The sequence below is a fragment of the Anguilla rostrata genome, chromosome 16 (genome assembly GCF_018555375.3).
Source record: "Anguilla rostrata isolate EN2019 chromosome 16, ASM1855537v3, whole genome shotgun sequence".
Taxonomy (NCBI): Eukaryota; Metazoa; Chordata; class Actinopteri; order Anguilliformes; family Anguillidae; genus Anguilla; species Anguilla rostrata.
Genome location: NC_057948.1, coordinates 34,602,763 through 34,620,392, shown reverse-complemented (window position 1 = coordinate 34,620,392; position 17,630 = coordinate 34,602,763). Strand labels below are relative to the sequence as shown.

At 42.3% G+C, this 17,630-nt stretch overlaps 1 protein-coding gene across 1 annotated transcript in view; it reads right to left on the bottom strand.

Annotated features, from left to right (window-relative positions):
• abcc8 (ATP-binding cassette, sub-family C (CFTR/MRP), member 8) overlaps window positions 1-17,630 on the bottom strand; it is an 85,001-nt gene that overhangs the window by 39,803 nt on the left and 27,568 nt on the right. Inside the window, exons 8-14 of the mRNA XM_064312111.1 lie at window positions 15,990-16,154; window positions 14,634-14,789; window positions 11,555-11,689; window positions 10,574-10,736; window positions 9,458-9,498; window positions 8,050-8,195; window positions 5,043-5,151 (exon numbers count right to left, since the gene is read on the bottom strand). Coding sequence (XP_064168181.1) covers window positions 5,043-5,151; window positions 8,050-8,195; window positions 9,458-9,498; window positions 10,574-10,736; window positions 11,555-11,689; window positions 14,634-14,789; window positions 15,990-16,154 — 915 coding nt within the window. The remainder of the gene's footprint in view (window positions 1-5,042; window positions 5,152-8,049; window positions 8,196-9,457; window positions 9,499-10,573; window positions 10,737-11,554; window positions 11,690-14,633; window positions 14,790-15,989; window positions 16,155-17,630) is intronic.

Below are 17,630 nucleotides of genomic sequence, written 5' to 3'. Positions count from 1 at the left end.
GTTCAGCTAAATGAGCTAGGTCTCGTGTAAGGGTTGTGGTTAGGGAAATGATAAGTGTTACCATGGAGGCAAGTCTGGGGTTTTGTTATATTACATTAAATTTATTTTGCAGACGCTTCAATCCAAAGCAACACACAGTACAATAAGAGCCATATCCATGAACATCAAGTCTAGCTCATGCAGTAAGGATAGGCTCAGTAAAGGGTATTGCAATCCAAACTCAAATTGAGGCATGATTACAGGAGTTATGCTAAAGAGCTACAACATCAATTGTTCAGGAACAAAGGTTAGGGTTAGAGGTAATTCCAATAATGTTTATGTTACAAAATTTCTCATCTTATGTCCAAAAAGTGAAGAAATGCTAACCTAAACCTGAAGCAAAAATGCATATCAATGCACTCATTTCACAGTGGTTGATAGATGACATAGAATACATTGTTTACATTCCATCTAAATGAACAAAATGAAATTTTAAACATTTTTTGCTTTTTTTTTCACTTTTTGAGAAAAAAAGTCTGTGTGTATGTATTTTTCTGTGTTCCACTGCCAGTGCCAGTTTATCCCTGTCCAATCGTATTCTTTGTTACATATCAACGCTTGCAGGTCCCCCCGTGATTGATGAAGCAAGTGGAGGGGTTGGCTGCTTCTCCACAGATCCTGTTCTGGCAATGCTGGACACCGGCAAAGGAGAATGAGCAATCGTCTACATGACCTGGAGTGTGACGCCTTCCCGTTGCGTGCTTGTTGATGTTGTTGGCTAGATCGGAACCTGCGTACCTTTGTATTTTCTGAGTTCTGCTTTGTATCGATACTGTGACCGATTCTACAACTCTGATTATATATTTTTTTGGTTTTGCATATGGGGTTGAGTGTCTGTTTTGTTGGGAAAATGAAGAGAAAAAAAAGTACAGTAATTTAATTCAGAGATGTACTGTCCTCTGCCCTGTAACATGAATGGGATTTCCTATCCATCAAAGTCATTAAATAACATTTAAAATTGTATTTGAATTTTTTCACTGATTGGAGAAAAGGCTATAGGCTTATGTTTCTTACTGATTTCAAAGGAAATATATTTTTCATCATAAAAATGTTCAGAAACAAATCTAATCATTTATTTCACCAGGGTAAATACATTAATAAGATTTCCTATGCATCAGAGTATGCAAAGAACATTTTAAAATTTTTTGCACTTTTTTCACTTTTTGGAGATAAGGCTATAGGCTTATGTTTTTTGCTGATTTCAAAGGAAATACATTTTTCATCATAAATATGTTCAGAAACAAATCTAATCATTTATTTCACCAGGGTACATACATTAATAGGATTTCCTATGCATCAGAGTATACAAAGACCATTTTAAAATATTTTGCACTTTTTTCACTCTTTGGAGATAAGGCTATAGGCTTATGTTTTTTGTTGATTTCAAAGGAAATACATTTTTCATCATAAATATGTTCAGAAACAAATCTAATCATTTATTTCACCAGGGTACATACATAAAGAGGATTTCCTATGCATCAGAGTATAAAAATTACATTTTTAAAGTTGTTGCGCTTTTTTCACTCTTTGGAGATAAGGCTATAGGCTTATGTTTTTTGTTGGTGTTTTCCACTGAAACATATTTTTCATCATAAATATGTTCAGAAACAAATCTAATCATTTATTTCACCAGGGTACATACATTAATAGGATTTCCTATGCATCAGAGTATACAAAGACCATTTTTAAATATTTTGCACTTTTTTCACTCTTTGGAGATAAGGCTATAGGCTTATGTTTTTTGTTGCTGTTTTCCACTGAAACATATTTTTCATCATAAATATGTTCAGAAACAAATCTAATCACTTATTTCACCAGGGTACATACATTAATAGGATTTCCTATGCATCAGAGTATACAAAGACCATTTTTAAATATTTTGCACTTTTTTCACTCTTTGGAGATAAGGCTATAGGCTTATGTTTTTTGTTGATTTCAAAGGAAATACATTTTTCATCATAAATATGTTCAGAAACAAATCTAATCATTTATTTCACCAGGGTACATACACTAATAGGATTTCCTATGCATCAGAGTATACAAAGAACATTTTTAAATATTTTGCACTTTTTTCACTCTTTGGAGATAAGGCTATAGGCTTATGTTTTTTGTTGCTGTTTTCCACTGAAACATATTTTTCATCATAAATATGTTCAGAAACAAATCTAATCATTTATTTCACCAGGGTACATACACTAATAGGATTTCCTATGCATCAGAGTATACAAAGAACATTTTAAAATTATTTGCACTTTTTTCACTCTTTGGAGATAAGGCTATAGGCTTATGTTTTTTGTTGGTGTTTTCCACTGAAACATATTTTTCATCATAAATATGTTCAGAAACAAATCTAATCATTTATTTCACCAGGGTACATACACTAATAGGATTTCCTATGCATCAGAGTATACAAAGAACATTTTTAAATATTTTGCACTTTTTTCACTCTTTGGAGATAAGGCTATAGGCTTATGTTTTTTATTGCTGTTTTCCACTGAAACATATTTTTCATCATAAATATGTTCAGAAACAAATCTAATCATTTATTTCATCAGGGTACATACATAATAGGATTTCCTATGCATCAGAGTATACAAAACATTTTAAATATTTGCACTTTTTTCACTCTTGAGATAAGGCTATAGGCTTATGTTTTTTGTTGCTGTTTCCACTGAAACATTTTTCATCATAAATATGTTCAGAACAACTTAATAATTTTTTACACCAGGGTACATTCATAATAGGGTTCCTATGCATCAGAGTATACAAGAACATTTTAAATATTTTGCACTTTTTCACTCTTTGGAGATAAGGCTATAGGCTTATGTTTTTTGCTGATTTCAAATGAAAGACATTTTTCATCATAAATATGTTCAGAGGCAAATCTAATCATTTATTTTGCCAGGGTGCATGCATAAATAGGATTTCCTACGCACTAGAGTATAAAAATAACATTTTAAATAATTTTGCACTTTTTTCACTCTTTGGAGATAAGGCTATAGGCTTATGTTTTTTGCTGGTTTCCACTGAAACACGTTTTATCATAAATATGTTCAGAAACTGTTATAATGATTTATTTCACCAGGGTACATGCATAAATAGGATTTCCTATGCATCAGAGTATAAAAATTACATTTTTAAATTTTTTGCACTTTTTTCACTCTTTGGAGATAAGGCTATAGGCTTATGTTTTTTTCTGTTTTCTACTAAAAAACATTTTTCACCGTAAATATTCAAACAAACATTCTAATCATTTATTTTAACAGTGGTCATACCACTGCCTGGATTGAACCTAGTCTCTGAAGTGTAGGCAGTGCTCATACCTCTACCTACCAAACAGCCATGAAGCCTAAATTACTTACTTCAAGATGGCAAAATAAATAGGATTCCTAGCATCAAGTAAAAAATATTTTGCACTTTTCACTCTTTGGAGATAAGACTATAGGCTTATGTTTCTTGCTGACTTCAAAGGAAATACATTTTTCACCATAAATATGTTCAGAAACAAATGTAATCATTTATTTCACCAGGGTACATACATTAATAGGATTTCCTATGCATCAGAGTATACAAAGACCATTTTTAAATATTTTGCACTTTTTTCACTCTTTGGAGATAAGGCTATAGGCTTATGTTTTTTGTTGCTGTTTTCCACTGAAACATATTTTTCATCATAAATATGTTCAGAAACAAATCTAATCATTTATTTCACCAGGGTACATACACTAATAGGATTTCCTATGCATCAGAGTATACAAAGAACATTTTAAAAAATTTTGCACTTTTTTCACTCTTTGGAGATAAGGCTATAGGCTTATGTTTTTTGCTGTTTTCTACTAAAAAACATTTTTCACCGTAAATATGTTCAGAAACCATTCTAATAATTTATTTTAACATGGTGGTCACATTACCACTGCCTGGGATTGAACCCGGGTCTCTGAAGTGGTAGGCAAGTGCTCATACCTCTACACTACCAAACAGCCTTAGAAGCCATTATAATTACTTACTTCAAGATGGCAAAAACATAAATAGGATTTCCTATGCATCAGAGTATAAAAATAACATTTTAAAATGTGTTCACTCTTTGGAGATAAGACTATAGGCTTATGTTTTGTTTTTTTTGCTGTTTTCCACTGAAACACATTTTTAATAAAAAATATGGTCAGAAACCGTTATAATGATTTATTTCATGATGGCATATACATAAATAGGATTTTCTATGCATCAGAGTATAAAAATAACTTAAATTAACTTAAAATAACTTTAAAAAATTTAAAATATTTTTGCACTTTTTTCACTTTTTGGAGATGTCTTTGGCTCATGTCTTTTGCTGTCTAATCTTTTATTTTAATGTATTGGTAACATAAATGGGATTTTCTATCATTTAGAGTCATACAATGACATTTTAAATTTGTTTGCACTTTTATTTGGAGATATGGTCTTTAATAGAAGATAAATATCATCAGAAACATTTCTAATAATTTATTTTAATGTGGTCATAACTTAAGTATGATGTCTTATCCATTAGATTCAAAAAATAAAATGTTTTATCTTTTGCACTTTTTAAAAACTGATTTATAATAATATCTAATGATTTATTTTATGATTTTTTATCATAAATAGAATTTCCAATCCACCAGAGGCTAAAAATGCCATTTAAAAATTTTTCACACCAGGTTCTGTAATCTTTCTGAAATTTTTAAATGTCATGTTTTGACTCTGATAGACAGAAAATACTATTTACATTACAACCACAGTGAAAAAACAAATATAAATCTTTCTGAAGTTATTTGTGATGAAAAATGTCAGTGTAAAATGGTCAAAAACGCAAAAGACTACGGTGTTAAATACACATCTTTAAAAATCACGTATGTAAAATGAGTCCTCGGTTTAAGTTTAAGTCTAGGCTGCATAATGTGGTGAAATCGGGAGCGTTTCTCATGGCTGGACTGTAGCAAATATGAATTAGGGGATAACTGTGAGATTATTGTAATTAGTCTCACCACTGCCTGGTATTTGCTGTGGTTGGTGGAGCTTGTTTGTGCAGTGGGTCTGGGGTCCTGCTCTTCCCCAATCTCTTCACTGGAGAAGAACTCACTCAGCTTCTGCACACTGAAGGAGAACGAAGTCACATGACCACGGAACACTCTGAACACTGGAGGAAAACACAGCCACACGACCAGTGAAATTCTCTGCACCCTGGAGGAGGACAAAGTCACATGACCAGGGAAATACTCTTCACACTAAAGAAGAACAGTCACATGACCAGGGAAATACTCTTCACACTAAAGAAGAACAGTCACATGACCAGGGAAATACTCTTCACACTAAAGAAAAACAGTCACATGATCACAGAAAATTCAAACAGCACCTTGTTTGCCTCACATTTTCCTGTATTAATCTCCTGTAAAATCAGCCTTCAAACCCAATCACCAGTTTACACTGACTAGGCATAAATCCACTTTCAACATTATCTATATTCTAAGAATGTAATGAGTCCCCAAATTTATTTGACCACATTTGCTCCAGCATTTACAACGTCCCAGCACAGCCAGTTTCAGTGTCAATTGAGTTTTGCGATTTACAAGGTAGTTTTATCACCTGTAAAATATTTTTTAACTGGCCAGGACACATAAATTGTATTTTCAGCAAGGCAAGATGCAAAAAGCAAGATGAAACAGCAGCACAAAAGTCAAAGTCCAGGCATACAAAAAACTGCCTCTTCCCAAACGTGCAGTGCTTTAGCTGTGCTGATTGGATGTTAATTTCAGTCCAGCGGGTCACTGACCTATGAGCAGCTGCAGTGCTACACCTCAATCTCCTGCCCGTTCCCACGGCATCTTCCCGCCCCGTTTGTACATATGGGTACGCAGTAGTGGGGGGAACAGGTGTCCTAACTCGGTGGGGGTGGGCTGGTATTTTCGTCAAGTCACTCACATGGACAGAATACTCTGGATTTAATGATATGCTGGTGTCTCAGAGGAAACAGACCCCTCTACTGAACTCTGGACCCACACAGACTTCATCTGACGTTTGCATGCATTTAGCAGATGCTCCCATCCTGCTCATATAGTTTTGCATACAATCCATCATTTCCACACACAAATATTAATTTTACTGAAGCAGTTACAGATTAAATGCCTCGCACAAGAGAACACTGGCAGGGTCCTACCTGGGGGTCAAACCTGCAGCTAGTGCTGGGCGATATACCAAAACCATAATTCTCGAATTATGGCCTTCACCACCAAATGGGGTATTACCTTTCTTTCTGTCTTTTTCTATATTTATTCATACCTGAAGCAGTTAGTAAACAGCCAAATTAAAGAGGCTATAAGAAAAACAACAAAAACGATTAGCGATTGGGTGTTGATAAGACAGCCAATCAGCAGCAAGGTCATACAGCTTCCATGTGATCATGTGACGCGTTTTTGTCAAAGACAAAAAGAAAAGCAATACACCACATCGTGGCGACGACCTTTATAACATTCGATAATTATCTTTGCTGTATATCGCCCAACCTTGTGTACCTACAACCTCCCAGATACAAGCTCACTTCCCTAATCGTTTCCCTACTCTCCTGCCCAGAAGGCTGCGGATATCCTAGCCTGCTAGGCTGTACGGAAACACCCAAGCAATGCAAACAAAGGCAAAACAAACCTGTGAATCACTGTGATAAATCACCCTCAAACAAACAATGCAGCCGCGATTAAACAGCATTAAAACCCATTATGTTCTTCCCGTCATATCCTGGCAATTACATATTGTTGATTCATTCCTTGCTTAGCAGTCAGCATATTTTACTGCTTGCTGAATCCCGGTGTCCCTGCGGACAACAGCATATGCTGTTTATTGGGTGGAAATAGACGCTGAATCACCCTGTTATGGTGGCAGTACTACATGGGCCCTCAAGCTTTGTAGCCCCGCCCACGGAAACAGCACGGAACTTCACTCCAGAGGAATCATGGGATACGTGGCTGTGTCCGTAGTTCAGCTCAAGCTTGGACAGTCCTATTCATGGAGGGCCGGTGTGTGTGTGTGTGGGGGGGGGGGTATTTCGTTCACACCTGTAACTCCAGCCCAATTAGCTAATAATCTGTCTGGAGCAGTGCTGGTTTAGCCAGAGTTCACACCACAGTAAACCCCTTCACGCAAGGACACCAGAACATTCTTCAGCTGTCATTCATGAGCTTATCAAGAACTGTACCCAAAATGTGAATAATTAAATGACTGGGCTGATTAAATAATGAAGAGCAGATGGTGGCATTAAATATATAAACAGATACTGCCATGGGACTAAGGTTCTCAAATAAACTGCGTTATTTTATGCCGAGACACTTTTCTGTATACAACTGGATATTTTTCAGGGTCGCTGGGTCAGTTCCATTTCAATTCAGTCAATTAATTAATCAAATTAATTGAAATTTGAATCACGGACATGAAAAATGTCCACAATGTTTCCAATAATTTAATTGCATTTACATTTATTTCCTGAGTTGGAAATGTCCTGATAATAACAGAAGACCAAAAGTTAAATCGCTCATTCGTATGGCAGTGGTGACTGTGTGTGTTTGTTTTCCCCAGCATATATGGTTAATGGTAAATGGACTGCATTTATAGAGCACATTTTCCAACACATTTTCCAACCATGGCTACACAAAGTGCTTTACAATTAATGTCTCTCATTCACCCATTCACACACACGCACTCACACACACACACACACTAATGCACACACACTCACACACACACAGCAAAAGTGAAAAGCAGCCATGCGAGGCACAGACCAGCTCATCCGGAGCAATAAAGGAACATTTCCACACTTCTTTTCCCCAAAGGGCCAAGGATCGAACCGACAGCTCTCTGAGCCCGAGGATGCGGTTTGTGCTATCACCGCCCTTCCTACAAATGGAATTTCCACTGCAATCTTCCGCAAATCAGAACTGGGGAACCTCTCTCACGTTCACTGCAAGACAATTCCATTATGAATAACATGGGGGGGAGGAAGCTCACCTGACCAGGGCTTTGACGGTGGAGCGTACCACGCTGGACAGCAGGAAGAGGGGGGTGACCAGGATGTGGAAGAGGGACAGCGAAGCGAAGGCGACGGCGGGGGACAGGTCGGCGTCGTCCGACAGGTTCACGTGCACCACGAACGTCTGCGGGAAGCGCAGGAGCCCACAGGTGAGCACAGGTAAGACTCGGGAGATACCCAACTCCACACACAACACTGATACAGCACTGAGCCACAGATTCCATATGCATGCACCAGATACCCAACTCCATACACAACACTGATACAGCACTGAGCCACAGATTCCACATGCATGCACCAGATACCCAACTCTGTACACAACATTGATACAACACTGAGCCACAGATTCCATATGCATGCACCAGATACCCAACTCTATACACAACATTGATACAGCACTGAGCCACAGATTCCATATCCATGCACCAGATACCCAACTCTATACACAACACTGATACAACACTGAGCACAGAAGCACCACAGATTCCCTATGCACACACCAGATACCCAACTCCATACACAACACTAATACCTGAGCACAGAAGTGCCACAGATTCCATATGCATGCACCAGATACCCAGCTCCTGCATTACTTCCATCCTCCCTGCTTCTTAATTACAGGTTCCAGTCCTATATCCCTTTGGCCTTAGCCATTGATGATAAATTTTCACGAGGTACACAAACATTGGAAGATGTATGCTTCCAGGGAAGGGGAAACAGAGCTTTCAATGTTAAAAACATGGAGCTGAGCATCCTGTGGGGCTGAAGAATCACAGACAGCACTCAGAGATGAGAGCAGCTCAGAGATTCAATAACACATTTATCTGCCCTCCTGTGCCCACCAAGCGCCCCCCCGCCCCACGCCTCCCTCCTCCGCACCATGCCGTGCCAGGCTGGCTTAGTTGCCATGGCAGAAGAGGCATCAACGGTCTTTCACCGTAATCTCTGCGGAAGCAGAGATACCGTGTTCCTGTGAAATGTCACCGGACATCATCACCCCCCCCAACCCGCGCCCTCGCCCGCCCCCCTAACCCGCGCCCTCGCCCGCCCCCCTCCCCCCCCGCCCCCCGCAGCCTGGCAGTCTGCCATCTGCTCGTTTAGTGGCACAGGACCGTTTGGTTTTTGACTTTGCCCTTTGAAGGTGAATCGCGTGGGACGATGAGCCCTACCGTCAGCGGGGCGTATTTTTAAAACGGGGAGGAAGGGCTGGGGGGGGGGCGGGGGGTGTGAGGTGCTGTAGGAGGGCGTGCCGATTTCACTGACTCAGGGCGGACAGTAAATACACCGATGACACGTGAGACGGACGCTCAGCAGCGGAACCCGGTCCTGAACACGAACGGGTGGCAGGACTACATGGGAGTCACATGATCACACACTGGTACTTACGGTGAGGACGGCGGCGATGGGGATGGCCGCGTTCATGAAGACTGAAAGGGAAAGAGGCGGAGTTAGAGAGATCCAAATCCAGATCTCGCATGCATAGCCGGCGCCAGAGCAGCGATGACGAGGAAAAGCCACGGGTTCGATTCAGAAAACATGCAGCATTCCCCGCTCCCATCACCTCTGACTCAGAATAAAGAAGCTCTGTTCAGGGAGGGAAATAACATGAGCACACAGACACTTTCACCCTCAACCCCCCCACACAATCAAAGGTAAACGCTGAAGGTGCTTTGGGGTTACACCACTCCTCACAACAATGTGTACCATCTTTAAAGTGGTTCCACATAAAACAAATATTTTTCTGTGCTCTGTTGATCTTGCCTGGTGTAATTGAGCCTGCCAGTATGACCAGAAGGAAGTGTTTGCACTTTTTGAGAGTATTTAATTGGTTCCAATACACCAGACAAGATCAGTAAAGCGTAGAAAAGTATTTGAATCCAAAACAAATACATATTTGACCCAGGTCTGGTGTATAGTTACATGAGAGGTGTAGAGGGTGATATGGGAGGTGTAGAGGGTGATGTGGGAGGTGTAAAGTGACATAGGAGATGTAGATGGTGATAAGGGAGGCATAGAGAGTGATATAGGAGGTGTAGATGGTGTTAAGGGAGGTGTAGAGGGTGATATGAGAGGTGTAGAGAGTGATATGGGAGGGGTAGAGAGTGATATGGGAGGTGGAGAGAGTGATAAAGAAGGTGTAGATGGTGATATGTGAAGTGAAGGAGGTGCAGAGTGTGGAGGCACTCACTGGAGACAGAGGTGTAGAGGGTGATATGGGAGGTGTAGAGAGTGATATGGGAGGAGTAGAGAGTGATAAGGGAGGTGTAGATGGTGATAAGGGAGGTGTAGAGTGATATGCGAGGGGTAGATGGTGATATGGGAGGTGTAGAGAGTGATAAGGGAGGTGTAGATGGTGATAAGGGAGGTGTAGAGTGATAAGGGAGGTGTAGAGTGATATGGGAGGTGTAGAGAGTGATATGGGAGGAGTAGAGTGTGATATGTGAGTTTTAGAGAGTGCACAGGTGAGGTGGTGGAGGAGGTGCAGAGTGAGGAGGCGCTCACTGGAGACGGAGGTGTAGAGGGCGAAGGCGCGCAGGCTGGTCAGCTCCTTGTGGCGCGTCTCCTCCACGCTGTCGCGGAAGATGTGCTCCCAGGCGTACAGCTTCAGCAGCTTAATGCCCCTCAGAAGCTCATTGGTCTTCTTCAGCCGCTCACTGGAGTACTCCTGTTACACACACACACACACACACACACACACACACACACACACACACGCGCATGCACATACACACACACACACACACACACATAAACACACACACGAGCGCACGCACACACACACACACACGCACATGAGCGCACACACACACACACACGAGCACACACACACACACGCACACACACACATATGAATGTGGCATCATAAATAAAAATGATTCACACTCAAGACAGAAACATGTCTTCAGTCAAGTACTTACAAAAGAGAACAAGGAACACAGAAGACACAATTTTTTCAAAGATATTCTAAGAGTAAACAGGGACTGCAGAAGGCCCTCTGCATTGGCACAGCCTCTGTTTCCAGGCCAGTTTCATAACCGTACGTCAGCATGATGTGGAACTATCATCATGCGCAACAGCAATGGGGATAAATCAATATTTATACGGCTCACATGGGTTTGCAGATGGATGCGTTTCCCCTGGATAAACATTCAGTTTGGGGTGGGAGGGCAGTCAGAGAAATTTGGTCCAAATGATTGAAAATGTTCGCATAAATAAAATTAAAGCTTATGGCCTAAACCTTTAACTCTGGACACCCCTCCAATCCCCACTAGGGAAATGACTAACTGCGCACGCAGGCAAATTTGGCAATACAGTGAATTTGTGTTTCCTGAGTTTACAGAAAAAAAATAATTTTAATACACAGAGCCCACCTTCCACGTCAGGGGAATATGTGTTCTGCCTAATTGCTCTGATCCCAGAATGCAGTTGTATATGTGAACTCCAGCCTGACTCGAACCCAGGGCGGAGTGGACGTGTACTCACTAAAGTGCTTTTCTGTGCTTGGGAGAGTTTGGTGGCCACGAAGTACTGCACGGGGGCGAGGACGGCGATGACCGCGGCTCCGATTAAGGCACTGATCCCCAGGAGGTAGTACAGCAGGAACACTCCGATAACTATCTGCAACGGCCAGAGTCACACAGTCACATGATCACACCTCACACACGTCACAGTCACATGATCACACCTCACACACATCACAGTCACATGATCACATCTCACACAGGAGTGAGTCACATGATCACATCTCACACATGTCACAGTCACATGATCACATCTCACACAGGAGTGAGTCACATGATCACATCTCACACACGTCACAGTCACATGATCACACCTCACACACATGACAGGGACACATGATCACGTCTCACACACGTCACAGAAGGAATCACATGATCACATCTCACACACGTCACAGTCACATGATCACATCTCACACACATCACAGAGTCACATGATCACACCTCACACACGTCACAGAGTCACATGATCACACTTCACACATGCCACATCTGACACACGTCACAGAGACCGAGACCAGGAGCACACCCGGAGAGAGAAAGTTTTTTAGTTATGTTTAGTTTTGTTAGTGTTTGTCCCAGCACGACAAGAAAGTAAACCTGCAGCTGAAAAGTTGGAGGAGCTGGTCCGCTGAACAGCAGCCCAGCTATGAGCAGTGAGCTGAAAGGCTGCTGCTCAGTTTCTTGTTTTAGTTTATTGTCTTTGCCCGGAACCCGCGAGGAGGAAGGGTGAAGATGTCTGTTTATTTCATTTTGTGTTTGTGTGGGTGCGCTCTCTCTCTCCCTCCATGCAACAACCAACGTTGCACTTCCCAGAACTGCCCCATCTCCCTCTGAGGGGGGTCACGCTGGCATGTGACAACAACAGTGTTTAAATCTCCCATCTATGTGCGGATGAGCCCAGCAGCGAAAAAGACACGGAGCTGGCAGCAGCCCTGCAGAGTGCATACTACTGCCGTGATTACGCACAGGAGCCCTGCAGACCAGCGACTCTGTGTAACCATAAAAATTACATTCACGAGCACGACCGTGTGGATCTCTGAGAAGTCTGCACATGCAGTTATCTGGGAGCAAAACCCATGCAGTTCAGCAGAACAGCAGGAAAGGGGGACATGCCGCTACATAAATGTGTTTTATGATCAGATATGGGCACAGAGAAGGCCTGTGCCATTATGCTGATTCGCGCTGGCTGCTTATGCTTTTCTGATTAATGTAAATGTCTTTTTTAATTGAAGTAGAAGCAAGAGGGTCAAATGTAGCGAAGCCATCAGCTGGAGCCTGACCAAACACATTCGGCTCAGAGGTCGATGACTGATTTAACACAGAAGACACAATTTTTTCCAAGGATATTCTAAGAGCAAACAGGAACTGCAAAAGGCCCTTGATTTAACACCAAGATCTCATGGTTCTCCCTTCTCCTTCCAAAGAGACTTTCTCACTCTCATGCCCTTCTCTCTCATGCACTCAACTCTCGTGCACTTCTCTCTCATGCACTTAACTCCCATGCACTTCTCACGAACCTTAATTTTCTCATCGATTACCCGTGAACTTTCACTCATTCCTGTAGTTCGCCCCAGAAATCTAATGTTCTTTTGTAGCTAACACCCTGTGACATACTGCCAATGTCCCAGCAGAGTGTCTCACAGCCCACTAACACTTATTATGGGATGTTATTTGTCAGTAGAACATTCGTCACAGAAGGAGAGGCCTGCTGGTTCATTTAAATTCATATCCGATACCAACGGAAATCCAACCCAGGCTACCTCTAGACGGAACCGAAATCAGATTTTGACATGCTCCACGCCTGACACCTTGTGTTTCAAGCCATCAAAATGTGACAAATCGAACCCAGAGTCCCGCGCAAAAATGTCCCAGAGTAAACGGAGCCTTGCTCCCCGGCAAGTCACCCCCAGGACTCACGTCCTCTCGAAATTCTACCCTGCGATCTCCAGCTGTCGTTATAGTGCACAGCGATGTCAGCCAAGGTCGCCCGCGCTGACCTCCTCTGAAGATGCTGAATTAAAAACACGAGCCCCGCCCCCTCCGCCCAGTCAGACAGCTCTGCCATCTCAGCTGGTTCAGCCATACACCCAAAGGAACAGAAGCCGTCAATGGCAGAGAACAGATCTCATTGGCCCGCTTCCGCCTGTTGCCCCAGCAACAGAACACAACATCACAACATCCCCTTTCTTGCATCATTATACTCGTATGGAACTGGGACAAAGTGAGACGGATGCTTTTTTTAATTCTACTGCCGAACGAGCGTGAATTTCATTTACGTTCTCAGATTCTGGCTCACAATGTAACAATGTAAACGAACATAATCATAATTAAAGCCGCAAGCGGTGTTGGGAGGGGTCCAAGCATTGATACAATTGTGCCCCCTATGGAGCGATTTTTAATTCTCCTATTATGTTCAAATTAACTAACAATTTTTATGTTTGGGCCATAAAGGAGTTTGCTAGATGTTGTAACACTTTAGATGTGGAGCTACAGCTCTTCCACACCGCAACTAATTAAAAAGTCCAAATGGCGGGCAAACAATATGGCGGACATAGGTGGTCCCAATAGCAAAGTTGTAGAGCACATTCAGATGCATTGGTCGCTGACGTTTTGTGTTGATCTGACTTATGGTGTGGCAGTTATGGCCTTTAAAAGTTTGACCCTTTGTTATAGCGCCACCATCTGGCCGACATAGGTGATTTGTAGTGCCTGAGTAGTGGGGGGCCATAGGAACCCACCTACCAAAGTTGGTTGGTCTACAGCTTATGGTTGCTGAGCCTCAGACATTTTAGCGGAGAAAGCTTCCACGCCCCAACTAAAAAGTCAAAATGGCGGGCAAACAACATGGCGGACATAGGTGGTCCCAATGGCAAAGTTGTGGAGCACGTTCAGATTCAGACCAGCTTCGCTGCTTGGACCCCTAAAAAAATGACGGCGGCAGCACATACGATTACAATCACTCATTAGTTTCCATTAGAGTCAGATCTGTGGAAGTCACCACTCCAATAATCGCGCAGAGACAACACAAAAGTTCGTACCTGAAACGGCATGGCCCACAGGTTCGGGCACAGGAAGAAGAACCACATCAGCTGGTTGGTGTCTATGGCGACCAGGTTGCAGATCTGCCCCACGGTCATCTCTCCCATGGACAGGTTGGAGGTGCAGAGCCGCATGATCTTGTTGTAGATTTTGGTCTGGACGGAACAGGAGAGGCGTCTAAGCAGGGAAGCTGTTCGTTCATTCGAGCACAGAGAGTACCGTAGAGCAGTGGTAACCAACCCTGTTCCTGGAGGTCTACCGTCCTGTGGGTTTTCACTCCAACCCTAACAAAGCCACACCTCATTTAACAGCCAGAGCAGGGCTGCTCAACCCTGTTCCTGGAGATCTACCCTCCTGTAAGTTTTCTCTCCAACCCTAACAAGGTACACCTCCTTGAAAAGATGGAGATCTTGTTGAGCTGAATCAGGAGTGCCACATTATTGTTTAAATGAAAGCCTACAGGACTGTAGATATGCAGGCACTGTAATAATTTACAGTACTGGATAAAGCAATAGTTCACAATATTAGCTACTGTAATATTTCACAGGACTGAATACTGTAAGAATAAACAGTACCGTATACTGTAATATTCCACAGTACTGAATACAGTAATAACTCACAGTACTGTATAATGTAATAATTCACAGTACTGGATTCTGTAATATTCCACTGTACTGGATACTGTAATATCTCACAGTACTGGATACAGTAATAACTCACAGTACCATTTACTCTAATATTTCGCAGTACTGGATGCTGTAATATTCCACAGTACTGGATGCTGTAATACTTCCGTTGTATTGGCACCAGGGAATTGTAACTGCTGGGAACTGGCCTCAGTGCGACCCAGCTGGGATTATAACTTTGATCTTTTGTGACACAGACGGTTACATAACTCAGCTAAAAGCTTCAGCAGGGTGAAACAGGCCACTACCCATCCAGTTCCTCGCCACGTCACTTTTTATACACGCTGTACGCGTGACTGTTATTCTGCAAGAAAACGCACAAGACCTCCTGAGGAAGGATAGCGAGTCAGTGTTAGTCAGTTAGGTGGTGTGAGACAGCAGCATCCACACAGACAGCAGCTGTCAGAATGCTACAGTTCACTTCAGAATACTTTATAAGTTTGATGGCTGAAAACACAAGATATCAGTGTGGAGCGCATTTGTCAAGATTTGATTCCAGTTCCGTCTGGAGGTAGTCTGGTGCTGATTCCGTTGGTAGCAGATGCAAATTTAAATGCACCAGCAGGCTTTCTCCTTCTGTGACAAATGTTCTACTGGAAAATAGCATCCCATAATACTTCAGCAGAACCGGACGCACACCTGTGCTGCGGGTGTGAGGGTCTGACGCACCTGTATGGCTCCCCGCAGGTTGATCCCCGTCTCGATGGCCACGTAGTACGAGGCCTGGAGGAAGGTGCGCTGCAGCAGCAGGGCGAAGAAGAGCAGGACGGCCAGGACGTAGGCGTTGGCCAGGAACTCCTGAGAGGAGATGAAGTATATCCCCAGGAGCTTCACCTGCGACATGGGAAGACCAATCAGATCCCTGGCACGTGGAACTACAGCCACTGAATGATCAATCAGCTCCCTGACACACGGAAGTACAGCCACTGAATGATCAATCAGCTCCCTGACACACGGAAGTACAGCCACTGAATGACCAATCAACTTTGTCAAAACAGGGAGCGTATCCACTGAATGACCAATCAGCTCCATGGGAAGTACAGCCACTGAGTGACCAATCAGCTCCATGGCACAAAGAAGTGCAGTCACTGAATGACCAATCAGCTCCATGGCACAAAGAAGTGCAGTCACTGAATGACCAATCAGCTCCATGACAGAAGGAAGCCCACCCACTGAATGACCAATCAGCTTTGTCAAAACAGGGAGCGTATCCACTGAATGACCAATCAGCTCCATGACAGAAGGAAGCCCACCCACTGAATGACCAATCAGCCGTGGAGCAAAGAGAATTTAAAATGAAAGCCTCCAAAAGCCCGTGACACAAAAAGCAGAGAGTAAACGTGATTGCAGACACACGAGAGTCCAAGTGGACTGTGCGCTGGCTAGTTACCCCACACATAAAAACAGGCAGCTTTCAGGAGAATATCCAGTGCTCTGATGTAATGACTCATTCCAAGCAATCAGTCGCCGGTAAAATGCTTCACAATCCATTTTTTCTCAGACAAAATCAAGCTGTATTATGTCCATGTTGAGAGGAAAACAAAAAAACTCTCTGCTTGTAGGTTTTTAACACTCAACAGATTCAATTTGAACATTTATACAGGGGAGGCTAGAAAAAACATAACCACATTGTGCAGTTCCTACTACAAGCCTAACAGCACAACAAATGTGTAAAAAATTCCAACGCAAAGTGCAAATCCAAGTACAAATGATTTTATTTCTCAAGAGTCTTCCCACAATTTGGAATTGCCAGTAGCAGTTATAGGTTCTTCTCCAAGGCATTTTCTGTCAATCTTGGAGCGTCAAATCGCAGACATTAGTCACATACACAACGGTTGCCTTCGAGTGATGATGTGGACAATACACTGCCAGCCAAAAAACCCACGCATTGGACGTAGCTTTAACCAATCACTTTGATCAATCCACCCCCCCCCCCCTCCCCTTTCTGATGGAGATCATGCCAACTGACAGCACAGGCAACCCATATGAGAAAACAGCATGCTTAAGTAATACCAGGAGCATTATTAAGGCTTTTATGATTATACTGCATGTATGCTGAAATATACTTTTTCATCACGTGGTGTAATGTGAACTCCTACATTCTGCAGATGAGTATCAATTTGGTGGGCCACACAGAAGCAGTAGTAATATATTTCCATCAATTTCTCTGACATGTTTAACTTGCCATGCGATGTTTAGCAGCTTAAAAGCTATGTCTTTTCTTTTGTCATGGAAATATACTGTATCACTTGTTCTCTAGATGTTTTTTTTTTCATGTAGTGAACAATAAATATTTGGGGATTTTAAAAA